Here is a 26,244-nt window from a genome sequence, read left to right as displayed (position 1 = left end):
TGTGGAGATCAACCCCTGCCTTCTCACAGCCAAGGAGTTGTGCAGAAGTAGAAGCATTTAATTAGAAAACCACCAGCTATTTCAAAGGAAGAAGGGCCTCTCTGTATGCACAAAGTGCTCAGCCACGGCTAGCAAGACAAATCAAGCAACCCCTCAAAACCTTCAGAGCTGATCACTGCTATCTGCATGGGTAACTGACAAAATCAGGAAACAACACCTGCTAGGACAAAACACTGTACAAATAAATCAAGCAGATGAAATGGGAATCAGATGTGGGAAGAATCAAGCCAGGATGATTTTCTGAGAGAAAGACATGCAAAGATTGTGGGTAACACCATCCTTGAACATTTCCAAGAAAGAAGATGCCCGTGTCTACTTCTTTCAGCAGACTAGTAAGCCTACAAAAACAGGACATGGAAGTACAAACAGGACTTAACAGAAAGGGATCAGGCAGCGTTCCAAGCTGGGTAGAGAGCCATCCAAGATGCAGGAAATGTAAGATTAACACATAAGCTCTCACCTTCCAGCTGCAAGGCTTTGAAAGCATGCTTTCCACAATGCATGCTGCACAACTTTCAGTTGCATTCAGTAACCCAAAACAGTCAACACCCTTTTTAGCAATTTCCCCAAAGGAAGTATTTCAGTAGCTCAAGGCAACACATAGTTAAATTATTGCTAAGTGCAGCACAGGAAAGCCAAACCACGACACTGAGCTAATCCTAGGTGGGCTACAATCAGAAGGAGATGAAAAGCAGGTTTCGGCACAGCTGCCCAGCATTACAGAAATGAGTTCAAGCTGTGCCACCCTGAGAAGCTCTTTCAGAAACGACTCAAACAAGTAGCCAGGGCTTGAGAAATTACACAGTAAACAAGTATTTGTGGCACAACTCACATACAAAAATTTAGAGGGCTAGTAAGAAAATGTGTGGGGCATCAGCAGTGCCTTTTCTTAAGTCTTGAAAAGCAATGAAACAACAAACTGGCTGAATGTGCCAGCATTCCAAATGAGCACATGGACTGAATGGAATAATTATGAGACCTATCAATACCACATCATTGCCAGGGCAAGCCAGGGGCCACAGCAACAACAAGGAAAGCAAGTGGGTTGATGGCTAACCTCACAATCCTTTGCTTGTAAGTGCCATCCATCAGCATGGTACTGAACATTATTTCTGAGAAAAATCAAAGGTTTCTTTTTATATAGATGATCATACTGTTTATACAGAGTTTCTGTTAGATCTAGACTTGGTACCAAATAGCATTCTGGGTTTTAAAACAAGAAAAACACCAAGACACTTGACTAATTAGCTAGTCAGTTAAAAACAGATCTCTAGGTAGCTATAAATAGCTTTTTATTGTGTGGAATTCTACTGACGTCTTGATGGAATTCTTGACCCTCTATGTTTTTTTCTGTTTCTTGCAGTAATTTACTTACAGATCAGGCTGAGAGAAAATGGATGGATTCACAAGAACAACAGCTTACTTTGCGCCTACACGAGCAACAAAGACCTCAACACTATGTAGGATGCACAACATTATATACTGATAAATGATGGCCAGGAACACCCCTGTGCAACTAAACATCTTTTTCAGAGACCAGTGATCCTGAAGTAACAAATCAAGAACAAAACCAAACACTTGGGGATCCTTGCAGATAACGAACATGAGTACACTGCTGGGGACAAAAGGGTTGATGTAATGAAAAGGGCATCTTTTCACAACAAGATGAACTACTGCTGTGAACAACTTATAAAGCCTTACAGGTGTTCTTAATCACTGAAGGCTTAAAAAGACAATTTTTGTTTTGAAATTTTATCTCTGAAATACACTCAGCTGCAAGCAGCTTGTCCAACCCAAGTTTTTTATTATGTTTTCCTTTCGCTGGATAGTTTTGCTGGCTATTGGAGTCACGGATTACTTAGCCAAGCTTGATGAAGTACCTACCTTCCTCCTTTTACAAGTACCATAAGCTAATTCCCTGGCCTCTGAGTAGGGGACATTGCAAAAACTCAGTCTCTTCTTGGATAACCGCACGTATAGCTGCATGTGTTGCTTTGAAGAGAAGGCTGAGGTACTGAATGAGCTCTTTGCCTCGGTCTTCACTGGCAGCCAGGATTCCAGTATTTCTCACGTCCCTGAGCCCTGCAAACCTAAACCTCTAGGTGGGGACAGGGGTGGAAAATTCCCCCCCACTATGAGGACAGAGCAAGTCCGAGACCACCTCATAAGACTGAATGTGTACAAGGCTATGGGGCTGGATGGCATGCCCATCTGGGTTCTGAAGGAGCTGGCTGAGGTTGTTGCTGAGCCGCTCTCCATCATTTTTGAAAATTCGTGGCTGTCAGGTGAGGTCCTGGATGACTGGAGGAAGGGTCACGTCATTCCCATTTACAAGAAAGGGAGCAAGAAGAACTCAGGGAACTGCAGGCTGGTGAGTCTCACCTCTGTGCCTTGGAAGACTATGGAACAGATCCTCCTGGATTACATGCTTGATCACATGAGGAATCGGCACAGCTTCACCAGGGGAAGGCCATGCTTAACCAATCTGGTGGCTTCTATGATGGAGTGATGGCAATTGGTGGACAAGGGGAAGGTGACCAGTATCATTTACCTGGACTTGAGCAAAGCCTTTAACATGGTCCCCCACCACATCCTTATCTCCAAATTGGAGGGATGTGGATTTGGTGGGTGGACCACCCAAGAGATAAGAAACTGGTTAAAAAGCCACAGACAGAGGGTGGTCATCAATGGCTCTATGTCCAGATGGAGGCTGGTAACGAGCAGCGTCCTCCAGGGGTCTGTCTTGGGACTTGTGCTCTTCAACATCTTTATCAATGACATCAACGATGGAATTGAGTGCACCCTCAGCAACTTTGCTGATGACACCAAGCTGAGTGGTGCAGTTGACATGGTGGAAGGAAGGGATGCCATGCAGAGGGACCTCAACAGGCTAGAAAGGTGGGCCTGGGCGAACCTGATGAGGTTCAACATGGCAAAGTGCAAGGTTTTACACTTGGGCCGAAGGAATCCCAGGCATCCATACAGACTGGAAGGAACAGTTCTTGAGAGCAGCCCTGTGGAGAAGGACCTGGGGTTGATCATCTTGATGGATGAAGAGCAAGAGCTCGGAAAGCAAATGGTATCCTGAGCTCCATCAGCAGAGGGGTGGCCAAAAGCGACAGGGAGGTGATTGTCCCCCTCTACTCTGCTCTTGTGAGGCCTAATCTGCAGTACTGTGTGATGGTCTGGAGCCCCCAGTACAAGAAAGACAGGGAGCTGTTGGAGAGGGTCCAGAGGAGAGCCACAAAGATGATCAGGGGACTGGAGCATCTCCCCTATGAAGACAGGCTGAGGGAGCTGGGCTTGTCCAGCCTGGAGAAAAGAAGGCTGAGGGGTGACCTCATTGCAGCTTTTCAATACCTAAAGGGAACCTACCAAGAGGAGGGGAATCAACCCTTTCAAAGGGTTGATAACAGCTGAACAAGGGGAAATGGTTTCAAGTTGAGGGAGGGAAGATTTAGGTTGGATGTCAGGGGAAGTTCTTTACAGAGAGAGTGGTGAGATGCTGGAACAGGCTGCCCAGAGAGGCTGTGGATGCCCCGTCCCAAGAGGTGTTCAAGGCCAGGTTGGATGGGGCCCTGGGCAGCCTGGTCTAGGATTAAAAGGGGAGGTTGGTGGCCCTGCATGTGGGGGGTTGGACTCAATGATCTCTGGAGGTCCCTTCCAACCCCTACAATTCTGTGATTCTGTGATTCTGTGTGATCCTTGAGGTCCTTTTCAACCCTGGTCATTCTGTGATTCTGCGATGTGCAAAGACATCATTAAATTGGTAATTTTTTTAAGTGAATTGAAACCCTTTGAGACAATGGCAATAATTATGAGAAAAAGATTAGACTACTTGGAGCAGAAACATCTGAAGAACAAGTTCAGACTGCCCTGAATTTGCTTTCCTATCAGGTCAAGCTGCTGGCATCTTAACTAACTGTGATGCGGCAGCAAGCTGGTGTAGCTGTGCTTTGCCCAGGCTCAAGTCGGCTGCATTTGGGCCACCTCCAAGCCTGAACATATTTGTGCCCAACACCATGAGTGTGAGAATGTTGGGAACCCTTGGACACGTGAGAACAAAGGGCCTTAAGAGCCAAAGAAACCTGCAGTACATGCCCCCATCCAATAGAGGGAGAATGTGGCAGATGAAATTTGATATGAAAATGGAGAAAGTATACAAGAAAATCTTTGTTAGTGGTGAAACTAAAGGAAAAAACACAGGTAAAATCCCTTGTCTTGAACAGGTGATATTTGGAGTGAAAAAAAACAAACAGTGTGACCAAAACATGCATAAGCTTGCCAGCTTAATACTTGTCAGAAATAGGCAACGGCAGCTTAATTTAAAAACTTGGGTTTGGTCGCAAATTTACATTTTAATAAACTGTAATGCAGTTATGCCTGGGGAAATGAGCCTGAAAATATGCTCTACCAGAACATATAACCATCCAGAACTGAAATGCTTTGGCAATAATGAATTGGTTTTCACGAACATTTGTTTTCCTGAAATCCTCCTTCTGACTCTTGTTTAATTATTTAAGAAGGACATGGGTACTTTCAGGATGAAACCAGTAGTTTTGAAACTGCTTTGACATAAAGAAATACATAAATTTTTTTAAAAATTAACAGTTTTTTGACAAACCAAATATTATCTCCCTTCTTTTGCATCAACCATCATTTCAAAGCCTGTGAAATGCAAGGCCATGCTTCAACAGAACGTTTGCCAGTATAAAGCTATAGCTGGTTCTCACCAGAATAACTGGAAAAATATATACACGGATCACAGAAGCCTTTCTTCAAGTTGAGTCCTGCTTTGCTTCCTCTTGGACCAAAGTCAAATTTTAAAACCAACTTGTATAACTTTATTGTCACCAGGCGTTCCTGTCCTGTTCCTGTCCACATTGTTAAAGTTTTCACATCTTGATGCTGTATCCCACCTTTCACCTTGATACACACAACCTTGCTCCTTTGAAATCTATCCTACTTGCTACAGTTGAAACTATTCTCCACAGCAAACCACTCCCTCCCTATTTGTTCCACTCCCTATCCACTCCCTCACCATTGCTTCTTGCTTCCTCCCCAGAGATCAAAGATAAATGCCATGGTTTCTCTGCACATTTTTCAGAATTTAACTCTTCCAGTCTCTCTCCCTTTGTGTCTCATGGGCACAGGAACGGATCAGATAAGAAGGAAGGATGAAAAGAACAGAGAAAAACATACCAAAAAGAAATCATGTATACTCTACTCGAGCAGGTTCCCAACTCTGGGCTGGCACCTGCAGTTTGACAACTCAGGAACTAAAAATCCTGTCTGAAACATACATTGATAGACTGAAGGCATGACATTGGAGGCAAATGAATTATTTTAAAACAAACATTTTAAAAAGTCTTTTTATGGTGTCCATAAAAGATGTACACTGCTGTTGTTTCCTCTCAAAATAACTTCAAAGATACAAAGGCTACCAGGCTACAATACTTTGAGATCTATTTCCGGCTTGGGAATTTGTAACCAACCAACAAAACAATCAAAATTTCTTCACTAACAAGCTGAGATTCCTTTCTCATAACATCAGTGCAACTATTAGATATCTAAACCGATGAAGGTGAGATTCCTTTCATGTAACATCAGTGTGATTATTTGATTTCTAAATTGGTAAAGCAGACTCATGGTTTCCTGGCAATGTGATGGCTTCATAAAGGACTGCACTGAAATTTTAAATATTTTTTAACAGAGAAAAATAAACAAATCTAGTTAAAATGAAATGAAATGATGTCCCTTTCATGAAAAAGAGCGCAAGGTCCTAAAAGCATTCTGCAAAGTATTTGCTTACAGACTGGCTTCAGGATTTAAGAATACTCTGTGATCCAGCCAAAAGCAAAGGAATCAGTAAGTACCCTGTGCTTTCAAAACACAGTTCATCTTTGGGAAGCCAAGACCAGTTTGTCTGGACAAATATTTTGAAGGTGCACTTTACTAGAACAGGCTTGAATGAGTTTCAAGAGTCTGAACAGCCCAGAATTATTAAATTAGAGAGGAGAAAGACTACTTTCAGATGGTCAATTTCCTATTCAAAGTCATCAAGTGCTCTAAATTAAGATGGTAATTATCTTTCTACTTCACACTAACAGCTACTTTTCATGCCATTTCTTCCTACACTGAGCTTTAAAGACTACAAACTGGAAAAGGAATTTGGCAAGACTGAAAAGCACGCTTTTTTTCACTGTTGAAGCCTGCTTGAATCACTTTTCTGTTGGACAGGGAGACAGGTTTTTTATTAGGAATACAAACAGCATCAAAACCACACTACTCATGGAAAAGTGAATTTATGAAATTTGGATACCTATTAGCATATAATTTGTCTTCCATATGCTTCAGTTCCTTGGATTATTCACTTTATTGCCAATCTAAGCTTCCACTAAGTCAAAGTAAGTCCTGGCAAGAAACTTCAGCATCATGTTAAAAAGCTTTTGAGGTGCAGCTCACAGTCACATCTCAGTGTCTGTAGTAGGCACTCTTACAGATCTGACTGCAAGTTCTGGTGACCACAGGTAAGAAGGCAGCATTGTGATAATCCAAGCAAAGCAATACTAAAGAAAGTTAGGACAAAATGTACAAAAAGGGCATAATGGGGTAAAGATCGCTGGCACCAAACCCTCAAGATAGCCGTATGTAATCCTGTTGTTTCACCTTTCTTTCAGTTAGAGAATGTTACCACCAGCTTCTGGCCCAGGCTGCCTCAGAGGGATGGTTTTCACGCTAACTAAAAGCCAGGGACAGAAGTTAAGTAGGGCACCAACTCAGACAACAGTCAGTAAAACAAGGAAATGACCATCACCATGCTCCCTCTGGGACTCTCTCTTTGGGAAGGAATATAGAGAACTAGATGCTGAGAGCAACTGAAGTATTCTGAATCTTCAGGGTGAGTACAGTGACAGCCTCAAAGCAGGCCTGAAGCTCAGGGCAGGAAAGTTTCAGTCCCACATTGCTTAATTTTTAAAATGTAAATGGTCCGGCCATTGTTTTTCTCTACTTAAAAACAGACTTATTTTCTTGTAGCTTGTAGAGTGAGAGAAAGAATTTATGCTACTAAGAGCAAATTAAGTGGCTTAAGAAATGAAACCAAAGATGAAATACAACAGGTTTGGCATCTGATCTCAGGAAAGTTATATATTAGGATTCAAATATTTTATAATCTAGTTTTAGCCATAGCTCCTTTTATGCTTTTGAAGCTTTTTAATTAAAAAGACAATTAGAACTGAACAATGTCTGCTGTAGTTAGAGGCCATGTGAACATGATGAGTCAACACATGTGGAAGAAAATGCACTACACAGGATTTGCAGCATTGTGCTTTGTAGTAGTAGTGTGTCACATAACACAAAGGACACAGAATTAGTATTATAAACACAATTCTCGAAGTGCTGCTTTCTAGCTGCTTCTTCTACTACTTAGCAAGCCACCAAAGAAACTCAACATCAGACTAAAGCAATTTATTCTACTACAAGATGTGTTGAAACTACCTACACAGCAAACTTGGGATGAGTTTATAGTAGTGGGTTTCCCTACAACAAAAGAGAAGGCAGGCCACTACTTCCACGATCCCTGACTCTTGCTGTTGTGAAATACACTCAGAGTGTATTGGTCTGGGCTTGGAAATGGGTGGGTAGAAAGAATGGTCTGCCTTTTCCGAAAAGGAAGTGTTCTTTCATACAGGAGGAGAAAATAGAAAGATGGAGCTCCATTTCCCCTCAGAAGCAGTAGTGCATATCTTACTTACGTGTGTTTTCATTTCATTAGCTACTGTCGTCGACATCATGACACAGCAGATAATAGTCACCAGGATGAAGTAAAGAGCATACATGAAGCGGGTGCTTGTTGACTGCTTTATCTTGGGGCAGCATTTGCAGCACAAGGAACAAGCAGCAGTACCACAGCAGCAGGCCAACTGGAAAGGAAGACAAAAATCCAAGTCATTCCATTATCACCAGTATGTTTCTACTGCAACAGTCACATGGCAAAACTGGGAGACTTCCTACAAACTCCAGAATTTCTTTAGTCATCTCCTTTTAGCACATCAGTATTTAAGTAGAAGTAGCTTGTCCTCTATGTCAAATCCTTGGGCCCAAACACACCAGTTTCTAGCTTTCCCACATACAAAGGATGGGGGCGAGAAAGAACAGCTCCTGATTTCTTCGCCTTACTCTCTGCTGTCTGTGCACAGATCACAGTCTTGTCACATTCCACCAAGCAGAACAGGCACTGCAACAGTCAGCCTCTACTTCCTGCAGTACACAATTCCCCTTACACAAGAAACAAATCTGGAGAAGAAGAGCACAGACTCAAAATCTGTTTGCTTTTAACACGTAGAACACAATGAATTTTGTAGCCAGGACAAGTTGGAGATGGGTTTTGTTTCACAAGAAGCTATACAGACTCTATAGCAGAGTCTGCAGTGATAGGCCAAGGGGCAATGATTTCAAACTTAAAGAGGGTAGATTTAGCTTGGATATAAGGAAAAAGTCATTTACTGTGAGGGTGGTGAGGCACTGATTACCTAGAGATGTGCTGGAAGCCCCTTCCCTAGAGACATCCAAGGTCAGGCTGAACCAGGCTCTGGACAACCTGATGTAACTGTAGGTGTCCCTGCTCACTGCAGGACTAGATGACCTCCAAAGGATGCTTCTAACTCTAAGGATTCTATGCTTTTCAGTTCACTGGAACCACACTGCCCTCTTAAAAGAAGTCTTATTCCTGGTAGACACATGGAATCATTATTCTGCTACAGGAATTTGTAAGCTACTGAAGATTTTAAGCAAATCTAGGTGGTGAAGAAAAGCTGCTTAAGGAACACCCTGGGGTAGCTGCACTTACAACTTTGTAAACAGGTAATAATTACAAAAACAAATAAGCAAAAATCACATTTACAGTTCTAAATACCCTCTGTAGTAGAGAAAGCCTTGAAATACTTTGCTTACTGCAAACAAAGCAAAAAAAAAAAAAAAAAAAGGCTGAAAGACTGAAATGTAATGGCATAATCTTATACAGAAGAACTGAAGAAAGCCAGAGAAGAAATCCAAACTCACAGCTGGTCAGAAACATTTTAGCAAAGATTAAATTAGTGATTTTCATCTTTGCAAAAAGAAGAGATTAGAAGGAATGCATAACACAGCTACAAGTAAAACAAATACCAAGACAAATACCAAGTCTTACTTCAGCTAATATTGTCTGTAGTATTTAAATGCCATTGAGAGATGGAATTGTATGTTTTTATTTCCTTTCTTCCTGTAACTATATGAGCATCCAAGATAAAAACCTAAGGGTTTCCAAAAAGCATAAAGAATAATTTCTTTATTCAGCAGAGGACAAGGCACAGAATAAGTCCTGTGAAGGATTTCACTTGGGGCTCATTATTTCCCTGCTCTTGACAGTATCATGAACTTCCAGATCAGCTGGATTCACCTTCTCTTCCTTCCACTTTAGGAGGTCATAGGTAAAACTACAAATGTATGTGTTATTTTTGTACATAAGGCAGCAGTGTCCTTGGCTGGGCCTTTCATTGCAACAGGCATCAGCTTCATACAGCCTCGTCCTTCTCTCAGCAGAAGCAACCACAGGAATTCCTGGACATCAGCAGGCACCCAGGCACAAGGAGCCTCTCTTCCAGGTCCTGCTGCAGATCCAAGCACCCCCACTTGCCCGCACTCCTGATTTTGGGCTGTTGGCAGCCAGAACTCAGTACAGGGACAAGCACTGGATGTGTCATGGGCTTAAGAATACCCAGAGTACCGTCCATTGGCACACGTGCCCTGCAGTTCCTCAGCCCTCTCATGGGATCACAGATGGCCACAGGATCTCGCTGCTAGCTAGCAAGTAGCTGCAGACATGAGCTCTTGCCAGAGACTTCAAAATGCACTTATTTGTCATCAGGGTATGCTCTAAACAGCAAACGCTGCATTTGAGTTGTCCAGGCACACATACACACAAACACACTTCCTCCTAGGACACATTCTCCTTCAGCAGCGAAGCCTGTCTGACCCAGGAGCCTGCCGCTCCTGTGTTTGCACGTGTTCTGCGTGCTCCTGCGTCCCATGTGTTTGTTTGCAGACATGTGTCTCTGATGCGACCCCACAGTCTGGCTCCTAGACTGGTTGATCAGAGTATCTGATCATGGCAAAAAAGAAGGGTCTTTAAAAGACTTCCAGCTTGCTATTTCCTCATCACTATTATCAGTTGCAACACTCAAGCTCAGACTTCCTGTCCTCATCCCCATGCCTCACTCCACAGCAGCTGTGTGGCTCATACAGCAAAATGGGGACAGCACGACACATTCTGCCTTGCTCTGGGTTCACTGCTGTGCCTCACACCAGGGAAGACACAGCCTCCATGCAAGCAGCTTCTAGAACTGCCACTGCTGGGGCACAGAAATCCTCCCAACAACACATGAAACTTAAGCTGTGGGAAATAAGCAGAATGGGCTCATGTTGGCACCAAAGTTGTTAATTAAAAACACAATGTGCATAAGCACATCAGGCAAGTACATTTTGAGAAGACAATGCCAGCTGAGTGAAATTATCTTTTACTGCACCAACTGCAAATTCAAGAAATAACCATGCTATGGTGATCTATTTATTCAGCAAACAATTGGGAAAAAAAAGTACTTCAAAACAAAAATATATCTGAAAAACATAACCTATCCACCTCAAAATTATGAAAAAAAAAATAAGAAAAAAATTAATACTGAAGGTTCTTTCAGTCTGTATCAGCCAGATCCAAAGTATCTAGGAAGTATTTCAACTGCTGGCTGTACTCAGCATACCATTAAAAACTATACTGAAGAATGGAAAAGTTACACAGCTTTGGCATTTTTAGGAGTGAGAGTGGAACATCATTTTCTTAAGTTCTACAGAGCTCTGCCAGTGAAACTTCATCCATGTCCAGGGACGTGTCTGCTATTCCAGTCCTGGGAGCCCTCCAGTCCCAGGAGCTGCTATTTAAAGCAACAAATACTTAAATAGCATATGTAGTTCACTAGCACATTGCTTCTCATTATTTAGTGAAACTTTAATGATAGCTTCTGATAGTCAGCATGCAACCTATAAGTTGACAGTATTTGTGAAAAACTGCAGTGCATTCATCTTATTTCAGACACTCCTCAAGACACTCTGAATAGTCATGGAAACCACAGAAAGCTGGTTAGGTTGTTCAGCCACAGCCCCACGTTTTTAAAAAAGAAAAAATAGAGTAACTCTGGTTATGATTAGCTACATTCCAGAATGGGCCGCAATGAAATAGGTGTTATCCAAAAATATATGAGACCAGCCTCTGTCCCAAAGAGTGAGATGCTGGCTGGCTGTGAGCCACTGACCTGAGAGGTTTCAAAGATGTTATCTTTGGACGGCAAACTTCAAAGTCCAGCTCTGCAATGAGCTCTCTGTTCAAAGGCTGCTGCAGCGCACAGCTGCACCACCACTGTCTGATGCCACATGCCTTACTATGGGCATTGGACATCTCACTTCGTTCTGCCTTCTGACTGCAGTGAGGGTCTCTCCAGGGACCCAGGACCCACAAGTACAGAAAGCCAGCCACAATTTCTCATTGTATTAAAAGAAAAAAGAAGGGAAAAAAAAAAAAAAAGGAAAAAAAAAGGAAAAAAAAAAAGACATGGGCAGTGAAAAAAAACAAATAAGCAATGACATAGAACTTTTACAAATCTAGCTTTTCATTAAACAAAAGCTCCTAAACAGGCTTTGCTGGACAAAGGCACTTTGCAGTTCTCTGATGAGAAACAAGCTAAATAACTAAAGATCCACAAGCTCTGTAAGCAGGCAAGTCTCAGGAATCCTGGTCCATACCTACACTGCTCCCTCACAGCGCTGTGACTTGTCCAGCTCCTAGCTCCAAGGAGCCCAAGGCAGCAGCCCTGGGAAGTCTGCTGCTGTGGCAGGAGCCTGTCACACGTGCAGTGGTGTCTGGCTTCAAATCTCACTGGTCCAAAGACTGCCATAAGTCAGGCAATTACCACAAGGACATGTGGCCACCCGGGCAGCAGCAGCTGCAGACAACAGTGTGGGAAATTCTTCAGTTAAAAATACTCATGCACAGTTCCACAGACATTTCTTCTGCAGGCCAGGTTGGCTCCGCAGCCACTGCTGAGCCTCTCTCCTTACACCCCTGCTGGCAGCTGCTAATCAAACAAAGGAGCTAGATGGTTAAAAAACAAAAGAGGGCAGAAACAAATGCCTTATCAGTCCTCGTCAGCTGCCTGACAGGATGCCTGTGCAAAGGCAGAAACAATTTATCCTTTGATCTGAGGAGCGAGCACACACACAGGAGGGCAGGCAGAGGGGAGCACTCCACACCATTCCCAGTGACCCACACACTCTGGCCCTCTGAGCAGGCATTGTGGTGGTGGGAGCAAAGGCAGCAGGTCTACCAAGCCATGCACCAGCTGCTCATTCCCTGCAGCAAACGCTTCATCAATGCACTCTGAACATCTGCTCTGCACACAAGCCTTGGTCATGGCAAGATCCAAGCTGATCCAACCTGAGAAATGGCAGAATTAGAGAGGGTGGTAATGCTGAGCCAACACATGGCTATTTACACACACGACTAAGAAGTGAAGTGGACGTGTACTATCTTTTGCATTTGTAAACACAGTGACATTTTTAGAAGGTATGTTCCAGAGATGTTTCCAAAAAAATCTTGAAGGTCGTAGAAAATATGTTCTGTAGCCATTAAAACAAAGTGTGTATCCATGAGGAGTTTCAGGCTCACTGCCTAAAATAGCCCACGGTATTTTTTGAATATACAAGCCACAGGGAAGTACCAAACTTGTCACAACAACACTCTCTTCCTTTTGGGAGACTTCAGCAGAAACTGTAAAAATCAAAGCCAAGAAGATCACGTTAAAAAAAAAAAAAAGAAGCACATTCTTAAAGAAATGAAGACTTAGCAGCATTCCATCTCTTCCTGTGAACAACCACCCAGCATCTTGACAGAGCATCATGCTTCCTGAATCAAAGAAATCCACGAGAAGGGACTTAACAGCAAAAGCTTTGTTACCATTAAGCAGGTATTCTTACTGGCAGCACTGGGTGCACGGGGAAATCCTCCAACCACACATCGCTTATACAAAGCATCTTCAGTTTATATACATTACTTGTGTTACATATGCAGAAGTTTCCCAGAAGTGTGTTACATATTCAGTGACTACCAGCTGAATTGAAGAAGTAGAGCACAAAGTATTTTGTAAATTGTTTTTAGAAACAACTGATTTGAAAAAGTAGAAATGCTATATATTTTTGCAGTGTATTTTAGAAATACAGTTGTTGCACTGCTGTATTGCGTGATTAAATCTTGCTTGCAAAACTGTGATGGCTTTTAGATGCTGAGAATACTACAGATGTAGTATTATAAACTAGAAAGCATGTTATAAGGTTACTCTGTTTTGATAAGAGACCATCAGCAAAAGACACACAATAATGAAAGCCAGGGTCTCCACACAAGGCCAAATTGTCTCACTCTGGGATTAGGTTGGGACGCAACAGGCAGACATCAAGATACTCCCCTCTATCCTCCTTATCTTCTACACCCCAGTATATATCATTAAAAGACAAATTAATACCCCAATATATATTAAAAGATAGGTTGCCAAACTTACCTCTATCCAAGGATAAGCAGACGCCAAGTGCTGAGTAAGCAAATGTTACAATTTTGGTACTTATCAATTAATTATAATTAGGCGTTCTCCTACTGAACATCTGTCTATGAAGAAAGTTCATCTAGAGGACAAGTGAGGAAGATCACTGGATGAAGTAAAAGACTGTCAGTTGGTTTGTCATGATGCTGAAAGGATGCCAGAAGGTAGAAGAGACCACTGACTAGAAGACCGGAGACCTCATAATTCACTACCTGAGGTAGGCATGTATATGTTAATTGTCTCACCTGAAATTGATGAATATGTACTGTCTTTGGAAATATAATGGACTCTGAATCATGTAATCTTTAAGCACTTATGATGGAAATATCCCCAGTGCTTCCCTGCACTGCTAATAAAGAACACCTGACTTAACAGTGACAAAACATTGCTGTTAAGTTTCTATGTATTAATTTATTCGATACACAACCTATATCAATTCCAAGCAAGGCCTATTTCCTTGGGACAAAGACTCAGCAAAGCTTCCTTAACACTTTGGTTCAGAGACACTCCTTCTAATACCTGAAGAAGATGACGGCGGGGGCACCCATCAGAACACTATCAAGCTTAACTATATTGATTCAAAATCAATGTGTAGAAACTTAACAGCAATGTTTTGTTACTGTCAAGCAAAGTGTTCTTTATTGGCAGCACTGGGGTAGCTTCAAGGTAACACTACAAGAATGCTCCACCAGTTGATCGTTTGTGAATAGGTTACATTTTCACATGTATTACATACTCATTACATTCATATTAAATTAATTATTCTGCCACCCCCAATGACTTCCTAACAGACATAGGCTTATTTGGCAATCTTTTATGTCATCTAGTGCTCCACTGGTAGTCCTTGTGGTTGCCTACTTCCTCCCAACACTCCTTTTGTCCCAAACATTGCTGGCGGAATGCAAGGACAATGGGGAAACCTCTGCACAAACAAGTAAGGAAGACAAAGCAGAACATCTTTATGCTGTCATATTTTAGGCATTCCATTGCTGTTTCTCTTGCCTTGTTAAAGCAGACCGGCCTTACAACATGAGCCTCACAATCTACAATACTACACCACAGTTATCATCCACTACATCTAAAGACTACCGTGGTGTTGCAAGCATGCATTAACAGAATATTCTGTGTAATTACTTCTTCAAATAAATACTGTTATAATTTTTATCATGTTAAAGCAGAACATTCCCACAACACGCTTCCCCATCCACAGTGCTACATCACAAGCACCATCCATAACATCTATAGGCTACTATGGTGTTGCAAGCAAGCACTGTGCATATTATACAACAATTCAGTGGCTACAGTTATAAGGATATATTAACAGAATGCTTTGTGTAATGACTTCTTCAAATCATTCCTGACCATGCCACAGAGCTGAGGAACGTGCTGCACTGAAGCTTCTTCTCAGTTGGGCTGACAACAGCTTAGCCTTCATACAGTGATTACTTGACCACTAGCATTACCCTGCTTGTAGGGTTTGCAGATGTGATCACTGATCTGTTAATGTCAAAGTCTGCCAGAAATGCCCCGACAGGCGCTCACAGCTGCATGAAGCATCCCAGTGGGCTGAACCAGCAACAGCACTAGCCTAGCACAGCTTCAGGAAAGAGTGAAAAAGCAAGCAAACCTTTATGCTATGTTTCAAGACGAGGTGTGCAATGCCAAGCAGGCTAAACTTAGGAGCTGGGATTACTGAACCCTTCTGCAGCTACGCATACATGTTGCAAAAATGTCTCCAACTGGCTGCATGGTTATGTGGTGATTGGTTTGTCCCTGTAAAGCTGAAGCTTTATTTTCTTCTTTGCCCACCTAAGATGTCTTTTCACTGCTGCTTTAGTGACCAGGTGGCTCAAGACAAGAGATTCGTCAAACAGTACATTAGTTAACTAAGAACCTATTTTTAGGAGCACACCTCATGTTGGAAGCTGTGCAAAACTACAACTGACTCCAGATACACATCCTGCCAGAATGTTGCTTTCTGATGAGGCCTTCTTGCCCTGAGCTGAGGCAAAATGGAGGCTTACGCCCTGCACCATGGGGCAGGATCACCATGAGGCTATAAAACAAGAAGTAGAACCTTGGAAGAAGCCTATTGGAAGAAGCAGTGTCTGGGGCAGTCACACCAACAGCTAAAGCACAAGCAAGCTGCTAGCATATGCTGGCAGAGCAGAAGTGAAGTGCTTGGCTGGACTGATTTGCTTTTGTCTTTCTTCTCAAATGGTACTAAGTGGTGACTCAGCTCAACATTAGCAAATAACATCGCTGCCAAATTCCTGAATTAAAGACTGACCAACTGCTCTTCTCCTGGTGGTTATGGAAAATTCAAGGCAAATGTTTAGTCTGATCCGAGCATCGCAGCACATCACATCACCCAGCCTCCTACTAGCATAGCTATGTCTCAGTTATTAATTTTAATATAGAACATCTCAAAGGAGATGGGCAGTCCAATCCTCTGAGTCATTACTTGCATCTCTCATTAAAAAGAACAAGGAAAGAATATATTTATCTGCAACAGTTCCCTGGTTCTCATTGAGGCTTTCCTGCCTAGCTCAATGTGTCTTTTAAAAGCACAGAATGGCTTGTGTTGGAAGGGAATTCAAAGCCCACCCGGTCCCACCCCGCTGCCACAGGCAGGGTTGCCAGGGTTGCCCATCAGGCCTCTCAGGGCCCCACCCAGCCTGGCCTTAAACTCGGTCTTTTCTCCCTGCTCACCAAAGAGGGAACCCAAACCACCTACCTTAAGTTTATCATCCAAAGGCCTTAAGACATTTCCTACCAGCAGCATATGGCTGTGATTCTCTCTGGATCTCCCCAGCACCTCCTCCACAGCCACAGGCATGGGAGTTGCACTCTCAACCTGAGTGCCTCTCACAGCAAAAGAGCTACCGAGAGAGCAGCTGGGTAATGGAAGACTTAGCAGCAATGGCATCATCTGTACATAACCTGAGACTGTCACTTCATACAGCAAGCACTTTTTCTCCATGGTATCTCCTGTACCTAAGACGTGTGGCAGCACAGACACAACATGGTGCATCACTGGGCACAGAAAGAGCTACAGGCTCAAATCAGTTTTTCACAGGAGTGAAGAAGCAGATAAAGTGAAATTTCTTCATGTGGTGATTTACAAGCATGCAGATGGAACAACTGCTCCACTTCTGAACAAATGGACAGCTCTGAGCTGTCCCACAAAAATGCTATGCCTTTGAAAAGTACTTCTGCTACTGAGTTCAGATTTTAAATGGGAAAAAAGAGATTCTAACACTTCATACGAATTGATGAAAGACAATAAACTGTACAAAAGATTAACTATTTCTCACCATATCTTATATTAAAAAAAAATAAAACAATCTAATTGCTCACAACATTGCTAAAGACATTCCAGTTTATACCAGAGTCAAAACAACCACCTGCACATCCATTTCTAACCAGGCATGTTCAAAATGGAGCCTGCTCACCTCTCCCTGTCTCCTACTTTCTGATCAGCATTTTTAAATACCATCACAATGACAACTTTAGAAGTATCTTGAATAGCACTCCCAAATCACTGCTTTGCCAGTGGCAGCAATACAAAGAGACAAACATGAGGCTAGTCTCTTCAGAAACTGTTAGGAAGAGTTCCTGCTAAAGCCTGGTTTGAGAGATGACACATTGACACATCTTGTGTCAGTTCTGCTGGGAAAAAAATGCAAAAAGCTTCTCACAATCAGGCTGTGAACTCTTTCATATGCTTAAATATTTGCGCAGATGCCGCCTCTAATTACTAGGAGCTCCATCACAAGCTGCACACAGCACCAGTCCTAGCCAGTTATGCAAGTGCTGGGTGTGTCAGACTCAGAAGAAAGGCAGTGACTTGCTCCTGTCGCTGCTGTTGAGACAAACACTGCTCCCAAAAGCTGCCCACCCCACGCTCTGCCACCCCACGCCTTGCACTGCAGCACAGCACAGCCTGGAGACAGCCCTGCACTTCAGCTGCAGAGAAGTGACACAGAGGATGTGCTCAAGATTACAGAGATTATCTCAGATTAATGAGTCCAAATGAGAGATGTCACTGTCCTTCCACCACAGCAACTCAAGGACATCCTCCCTCAAAACAGAAGTGCTCAGATTGCTGGTGTTGAAATCCGTTTCCTGGGTGACCTGAGCAATGCATAGGTCAAAGCCAGTGGTCAGAACAGTCGATCACATCCTAGAAATCTAGGAACATTTAATACGTCAGGACATACTCAGCCCAAATGCCATTAACTCAGATTTAAGAAGGAAGCAACATGAAGCCCAAGTACCTTAACACAACCGATCTGCAAACCTGGAACATGTCTGGGGTGGCAGCAGAATCAAGCTCCAGCTCACACCCATACTTACAGCCAAGACTTTCACTCAGTTGTTCCCCAAAACAAGCACATCTTGCACTGACAACTCTGAGTAGATCCATTGCAACAACAGTCTCAGTAATGAAAAAAACCACACTGAAATAACAACACCTGTGAATAAAATAAATGCAGCAATCAGATGCAAATCCTTTCACAGAAAAGTACCGCCCTGCTCTTGAAGGTTCTAACACAGCCTTCCCTCCCCTGCTGTATGAGTATGGGTGTTTAAGCTGTTTCTTGAAATGCACAGCACAATCAGCTGACAATGTGGGATGCAAGAGGAAAAAGACGAAAGAAAAAAAAAATGAAGCAGGAATGAGAAAGCGTATTGTCTGCCTCTAAGCACTGACAGGGAAGGGATTACTTTGAATTTAAGCTAGCAGTGCAAATATAAAATAATACAAAATAATACAATGCTTACACAACCTCACTGTCTTTTGGTTGTTGTCAGCTCTCTTCCCATTCACTTCTGCATCCATCAGCAAATTTTATCCAGCTACGAGAGGATGATGGGTCTCAAAGGTTTTACTTCCTCACTATTTTCATGAAAATAGGTAAAAGGGCTAGTAGAGAAAAATGACGTCTCAACCCTGAACAAAGACAAGGCTGCAGTATTTACCAGAAGAGGAAACCAATGTAGGATACCAATCTCAACACACACAAAGCCCTAAGAAAGCAGGCTTTGTTAATTCTGTTGTTTGGATACCCATTTGCCTTAGAGCAAAACCTCCACATTTTTACAAATGAGGGAGAAGAAGAGGAGCAAAGCCCTTCTTTTCATGAGAGTACCTGTGGTACCCCAAACTAGACCTCAGCTGTCCATGAGTGTTGGTGTCCCCCTCTGGAGTGCTCTGGTGCCCAGAGGCCCCTGACACAGGCAAGTATGAGCAAGGTCTAAGCCCTGGATCTGAATATGGCATTTTATTGTTTTATTTAAACCTGAGTTAGAGGCCCGGACATAAAATAAAAATCTCATATTCTACTTATGGTGCATATTACTACGTTTATTACTTGATATGATTTCAAGTACTGAATAGCACTAAAGACAGCACTTGAGATTTAACAGACCTACAAAAATAGCTTTGAACGCTTTATAAGCTTTAATAACTACCAATTCTAATTGAAAAATCCATCTTCTTCAGCAAGCCAGCTGCAGCACACTGCCCCCTACAAACTAAACAGTAACTATTTAAATTACATTTATTTAACTTAGGGAAAAAAAAAAAACAAAAAAAAACTTATTCATTGTAATAAAGATTTTCCACAACAGCTGCTTTTCTTAACCATGATCTCAACTTGATTCTCTTGAGAATAACTACTGAAGAAAAGCCAAATGTAAAATCCTGTTTCCTGTCAATTTAAGCAGATGTTTTTATGTAATCAAAAGCATTGTGGAGGTCCAAGCTAGACTGTATTCTTGCTGCATCCTGAAAATGGGTCTACCAAAGAAATACCTGCAGAATAAAAAACACCAGCAAGCCCATTAGAGCAGGAACACCTAAAGATTGCCATTTTCTGCAAAAGTCAGTTTGCATGTTGTGTGACAAAACAGCTGCTGAAACTGAAGTTTGTCAATGGCCAAGCTCCTTGAGAGCAAGTTCCCATGGTCTGTTTGGCAAGGATGCAAGTCACACAGCCATGTTAATTAAGATTATTTAAAATAATTTTTAGTGCAAAATCAGCATAACCGAAGTACACTAAAGTTTGGCAGCTAGCCACTGTATGCTTTAACAACAGGAATTTGGGCTGGGAAACCTGAATAAGCTTATTCAGACAGGCATAATCAGCTAGACACTGAGTACAGTTTGGTCCAGACCCAAAAGAACTGATAACTCATTGTCTGCTTCATATTAAAAGAGTTTGCTGGCACTCTGAATGGAGAAAATTGATGGCCAAGTGATAGTAACTCACAACAGTATTTTGGTATTGCCTACAGACAGTAACATGTGATATTTGCACTTTCCAGCTCACACGGAGAACACCAAACCTCTCTAGTCAGTTCTCCAGAGCAGAACCACAGAAACACAGCTCAGCAGAGAGTGCAGGGCCAAAACACTTCCTAACAACAACAGGAAAAAACCCAAACCACTGAAAAGAACAAATACATGGGGTATCAAACCCATCAAACTAGTATTTTGTATACAGGAAGGAGAGATCAACATAAAGGCTGTTTTTCAGAACCTATTGCATAAGGTCCCATCTTTCCTCAAGCACTTCATTACTGTTTCTGTAGTTAGGGTTACATTTTGGAGAATACAAAAGGAGAAGACAAATTCCATTCTGATTTTCCAGCATGATTAACAGTATTCTTAAAATGCCCAAAGAAGTTGGGTCAAGAAAGAGGAATTTCTATCCCTTCTATTTTTATGTATTATTTACACTGCACCAACATCCCCCTCTCCATCAAGGTTGGAGTTAATTTAGCTATGAACTCAAAGACCATTTTCCCTTTAAAAAAAGTTACAGTGCACATTACTGAAACATGTTTTATATCATTTATCATCTTAATCTGTAGAAAGGTTATCCACACTAAGTTTGCTGTTGTAAATCCAGCAACATGCCGTACTTAGCACAGATAAGTCTCACAAAAAAAAAAAAAAAAAAAAAAAAAGTTTCATCCAGCAGAATACATTTCCCTAGGGTATTGCATAATTTTGGCACTATGACTGCATCCACTTTAGGGTTTTTGCTTAGGCTCCAAAATCATGAAGGAGTTCAGTTTCTTTCCAGACTCTGAAGTGACACATCAGTGTCAATAAAACACACTACACTAGAAGATATTACTAAATAGGATATTAAGAGTGGTTTTAAGAATTCTTCGAAGTTCAGTTATGCTAAAGCAAGCCATTCAACATATGAGCCTTGAAATGCTTTTGTCCTTTTCTGTTTTAAGCTATTCCTCCAGGAGTTACACCAAAAAAGACAGGAAGGCATGAATAGGCAAGCAACCACCTAACAGTATCTAGTACCAGCACTTTGTTCCCTTCATTCCATGAAAGAGACCAAGCAGGGCAAAAACTTGATACATGTGCTGTTAAAATGCAGGTGAGGCAGCAGCCCAGGAGCCCATTCTTCAAGGGGAGCATTACCAAACACAGCTCCTGCAAACACGCAGGAATCTTGGTGTGGCACAGGGCAGCATTCCGTTTGGAGAACAGCAGATGTGCGGAGGCAAACTGAACAGTCCTGCAGCCTGCTGAACACTGGAACAGCCACAGGACCAGATCTAGACTGGGCTCTCAAGCTGCTGCCACCAACTGGAGTTCAGCTCATAAGAGCACCAAACCTCTCTAGTCAGTTCTCACAGAGCAGAACCACAGAATCACAGCCAGAGGGCTGACACAAAAGCAGGAAAATAATCAGAAGCTGAGGGTGGGCAGCCGCCAGTGGGGCAATAACAACAGAATTCGGGCCTTACGGTGCTTGAATATGTAAAAGGCTGTTGTAAACCAACAGAATTAGCCTGCTGCTCTCAGGACGAGTAGTAACGGGCTACTGCGGCAGAAGTGAAGGTCTGGGAAAATTAAGCGAAGAATAACGCGGCGGAGGGGTGATTCCGTCGAACAGCAGCCTAAAGACAAGGGGCACAACTGCCGTCCTTCCCTGCCCTGCAGCAGATCTGGACGCGGCCTCGCACACCCCTTCCCGTCCCATTCCGCCATTCTTCGCCCATCAGAACGCCGCAGGCGGGCAAACCGGGGCACCCGGCTTCAGGACCCCTCCGATGCCGAAGGCAGCAGCCCGGTAGCTCCCACTGCGCCGGCACCTGCCGAGCCCTTTCCGAGCAGTGCCGCGGGACGGGACAGCACCCAGACTCCCCCCGTGCGCACTCGGGCAGCGCCCGCGGAGCGCTTCCCCGCTCCGCTCCGGGCCGCCCGCGGCACAGCTGCTGCAGCGGCGACCCGTTCCGACAGCCGCGCCGGAGCTGCCCCGTCCTCCCGGAACGTACAGGACGCTGCAATACGCGGCTTTCCCAGCTACGAAAGCACAGAGCTGTTATAAAGAGGCAGCACAGGGAGTCAGGTGTCCTCAGCGAGCCGGGCCGGGCTCCTCCGGCCGCGGGCAGGGACACACGGCGCGCTCCTGCCCTCCGCTGCGCCGTCGCGGCAGGCCCGCGCAGGACGCCTTCCCGGCGCCCCGAGCCCTACCTGGCCGGCGCAGCAGGGCGCGGACATGCCGGCGGCGCGTCTGACCGCCTCGCTCGCTCGCTCTCTCACAACGGCGCGGTGCGAGGCGGCCGCCCCATGCGGGCTGGGCCGGGCCGCGCAGGGTACCGCCGCGGACGGGCGGAGCCGCACCGCCTCTGCCCGCAGCCCTCGGCCCGGCCCCGCCGCGCGGCTTCCGCTGTCGTCAGGGAGCGCGGCCCCCGCGGACGGCGCTGGGGCGAGGGCTCTGCGGGGCGCGTCGCGCCGCGTCGCGTCGTTCTTCGGCGGGAGCGAGGCCTGCTCGCGGCGCTACGCGTTCCGCGCCCGCACGGGTGTGCCGCGGCTCCCCGCGGGCCGCTCCTTCGGCGCTGCTTGCCCCGAGGCCCGGCGGCAGTGCGGCCCCGCGCCCCGCTCACCCCGACGGGCCGAGGCGGTGTGAGGGCACGGGCAGCCCCTGCGGCAGGTGCGGGGCCGGCACGCTGACAGTGCGCGTTCAGCCCACGTGAAACGGATGACAAAACCACGCTCCGCCGGAGCGTTCCAGTGCGTGTGTCACAAACGTGTGAGATAGATAATTTTTAGGAGACGGGATCTCTGGTGAAGAAACTCTAATTCGCGATTGCAATGCCGGCCATCCTGCCGACAGGAGAGCACCTACGGAAACAACATTGCAGCTTTTGTACCTTGTCTCCTCCCAGATTTACCCCCTCCTCCTTTTCTCCGGCGGCTGGGTACTGCAGATTCACAATCTCACCGAAGGCTTACATTTGTTAATTACATTCTGACATTTCTTAGTTCATGTTCTATCTTTTCGCCTGCTGGTGGACGTCCTGCCATTCCCAAGATGTCTCAGCGCTCTTATCGCATTGACACGGTGATTTTTTCCAAGGCCTCTTCCATTCTGCCCATGCTTCCTTTGTTAAGGAAAGAGCACCGGGGAAGGATGCTTCTTCAGGCCACTTGCAAGGCAAGTGTGCCACTTGCCTTACTTCCTCGGGCATGTCATGACTTGTTTTCTTGTTTGATTGCTCTCTGCAAGATATTCTTGCAATGTGTATGAGCATGTGACAAAATATTACTTATGTATATTTGTACTGGCTAAACATAAATTGTTGCTAGCTGTACATGTGTGTTGCTAACTATTTAACTTCTCCTTTTTGAATTCTCTATCACTCAGGTCTCATCTGTCCAGTACCAAAAATTAGGAGTCTTCCAACATAAAGAGCCTCCTAATCAAGGGTTTTTTATTAGTAAAGGCATTATCACACTATTTAGGAGTGAAATGTCTAACTTGTTAGGAATGGAATGTTGTTTCTACATTATATATTAAAAAGGGCAATTGGTTTGAAGAAGTAGAACATAATGCGAACTTATCCTTAGAAATAATTGATCTAAAAAATAGAAATACAGTATATGTTAGCAGCGTGCTTTAGAAACATTATTACTGAATTGTGTGATTAATTCTTTCTTGCAAAACTGCAATAGTTTTGTTCCAAATAATGTGGTTATAGTGTTCGGGATTATAGAAAACATATTGTAGAGTTGTTCTGTTAGGATAAGAAGCTCCCAGCAAAAGAAAAGCAGATTTAACAAACATCAAAGAAGCTAGGGCCTCTACACAAGGCCAGACTGTCTCACTCCATGAGAACATTGGAATGTGACAGGCAGGCATCAAGATATTCCCCTCTGTCCTCCTTCTGAGCTTATCTCTATGCAAGGGAGGACAAGCAGATATCCAGAAACAATGACCAAGTGTGGAGTGAGGGTCAGAAGTTAAATTAATTAATTAAAAGTTTACGCTTAGCCAGCAAAGATTTGTTTGTCCAGTGTTTGTATGTTTAGTGAAGCGTTGAGAAGATTGTGAACCTAAAGTACTCAGCCAATGAGGAACTAGGGGAGAAAGAGATAAGCGTCAGGCAACAGGGCATAAAAAGATGTAACACTGTTTTCTGGGTGCTCTCCTGCTTGCATTATTTGGGTATTTCCAACAACTTGTCTTTAACTCAAGGCTCAGAGGTAATCCTGATGGCTGGGCAGACAAGAGCTGCAGCCTTTGCACCTATAAATTACTCCATCTACCTAATCTGTGTGACTATAAATTATTTCACATATCTGCTGAGCATGCGAACGTTATCAGAGACCCCTGATAAAGTAAAATGAACCCCTTCTCTCCCCCCCGCCATCCCCACCCCAGAAAAGAACTATTTGTAAAATATTTATCTTGTTAGTTCTAATGCAGAAACTCCATTCCATTCCTACACTCCGGATGTGAAGTCCTATTGAGGCTCCAGAGGAGATGCTATGGGTGAAGTTGTTCCTGGATCTTTCGCTTTACAATTCTGTGTTTTCTTGGTAGATTTATTGATCCCTCTCTGTTTACATATCTTCCATAAGTCATGTGTTGGAAAACCACCAATCTTATCATGAGACATACATACCATCTGTTAATAAAGCTGCAAATGTATATGTATATTTTTTCCAGAAATCCTGTTTTCTCTGCTTTGAGGATTGTCTTGAGTGTGTTGGTTCCCCATACTTCCCCAGGAATCCCATTCTCCAAGGTCATCTAGATGCTGAAGTTTTTTCAGTTATCTTGTCAAGGAGATTTCCTGTCTCGCTAATTAGGTGTGTCATAATCACATTTTTATATGCTGGTGCAGCAGTTTTAAGCAGTCTATTTCTCATACAAACAGAGCATTCCACATCACAGCATTAGCATCTTCAGTAAAAATGGTCAATTTCATCCCTTCTTCCTTGATTTGTTGTACACAGTTTCGCAGAGTTTACCACTGACATTCAGATCCTGGCCAAACATATTCTGTAGGCTATTTAGTATTACATCCTTGAGCTGCTGAGACTAACAAGTTAGTATTGTAAACATTATTTCAAAATGCATCTTGCACAAAGTAATCTGAACTCACAGTTAAAAACTTTTAAAAACCTTATCATACAAACACATCATCCAGGAAAGCAGAGGATCCCCTGATCTTTGTTTAAACTCCCCAGTTACATTTTCTTTACACTGAATATAATCCTACCTCACTTGTTAGCATCTAATTCCTCTTTTCATCCTCATGCAGGTTTCACACCTACAAATTCATCTAGGAGCCCAGCCTCATCGGAATCCATAGAATCCCAAATAACTCTATTCCATCTGTTGGGATCCCACTGTACGCCTGCTTCTGCTATCACTAAATGCACATTCCTATGATTCACTCATCCTCTTTTTCTTATATCTGTACTGCACAACACAAACTGCATTTTTTTTCGGCTACAGTCTGATAAGCATCCAACTTACTGACAAGCAAATGTATTTTGACACTGTAACATTACAATTTGATTCCACAGATCACACAGCTGTTGCTCCATGGGAGAGCATTCTGATAACTGCTCTATCTGTTGGTGCTATTTCCTGTGTGATGTGTGCTGTTAACAGAATCCACCTCCATCTTCCCAAACACACTATTTCTTTTTACAACAAGCAGTTTTTGGGTACATTTCAATGTATCCAACAATTCAGCTTCTTTCAACTGACTTTCCCACTGTTCACACCTCCAGCCCTAGGCCCTAGTTGAGATCCAGAGAACTATAGGGAAAGTCTTTCCACCTAGGAATTTCAGATGGAACGGAAATTTTGCAGTGTTTGTTTCCGATCCTGCCTGTGATGTGAATTTAGGTTTTGCCAATGGACAGAGTCAGCATAAAGGACAAAAACATCAAGTTAAAGAAGTGAGTTTATCTTTACTTATGTTTAAAGCAATAAAATTCTTAGTGAAATGATACAGCAAGAATAAAACAAAACAAGGTAATGCACATAATTGTTAGTACACAAGACTAACTACAGTACTAACTTAAGTACAGTACATAAGACTAACTTACAGATTAAGAAAGATACATCACTGATTGCCCTTATACTTTACCATCGTCCAGACCTATAATCGCTGGGGAGGCCTGGTTACAGCAAGGATTTAGAGAACCTTCCCTGGCAATTGT

General features: G+C 43.4%; 1 protein-coding gene across 3 annotated transcripts in view; it reads right to left on the bottom strand.

The window, feature by feature from the left end:
* The window catches only part of SERINC5 (serine incorporator 5), a 43,812-nt gene extending 21,387 nt beyond the window's left edge, over positions 1-22,425 (bottom strand). Inside the window, exons 1-2 of one of the 3 annotated variants that reach the window (XM_048931205.1) lie at positions 22,255-22,425; positions 7,818-7,985 (exon numbers count right to left, since the gene is read on the bottom strand). In XM_048931205.1, coding sequence (XP_048787162.1) covers positions 7,818-7,985; positions 22,255-22,281 — 195 coding nt within the window. In that variant the 5' untranslated portion in view covers positions 22,282-22,425. Of the gene's footprint in view, positions 1-520; positions 728-7,817; positions 7,986-8,236; positions 8,362-22,254 lie in introns of those variants that run through there. The other 2 variants (XM_048931206.1, XM_048931207.1) reach the window with 2 other exon arrangements.
* Between the last annotated feature and the right edge of the window lie 3,819 nt (positions 22,426-26,244).

Source organism: Lagopus muta, chromosome Z (genome assembly GCF_023343835.1).
Source record: "Lagopus muta isolate bLagMut1 chromosome Z, bLagMut1 primary, whole genome shotgun sequence".
NCBI lineage: Eukaryota > Metazoa > Chordata > Aves > Galliformes > Phasianidae > Lagopus > Lagopus muta.
This window is presented reverse-complemented; position numbering and strand designations above follow the sequence as displayed.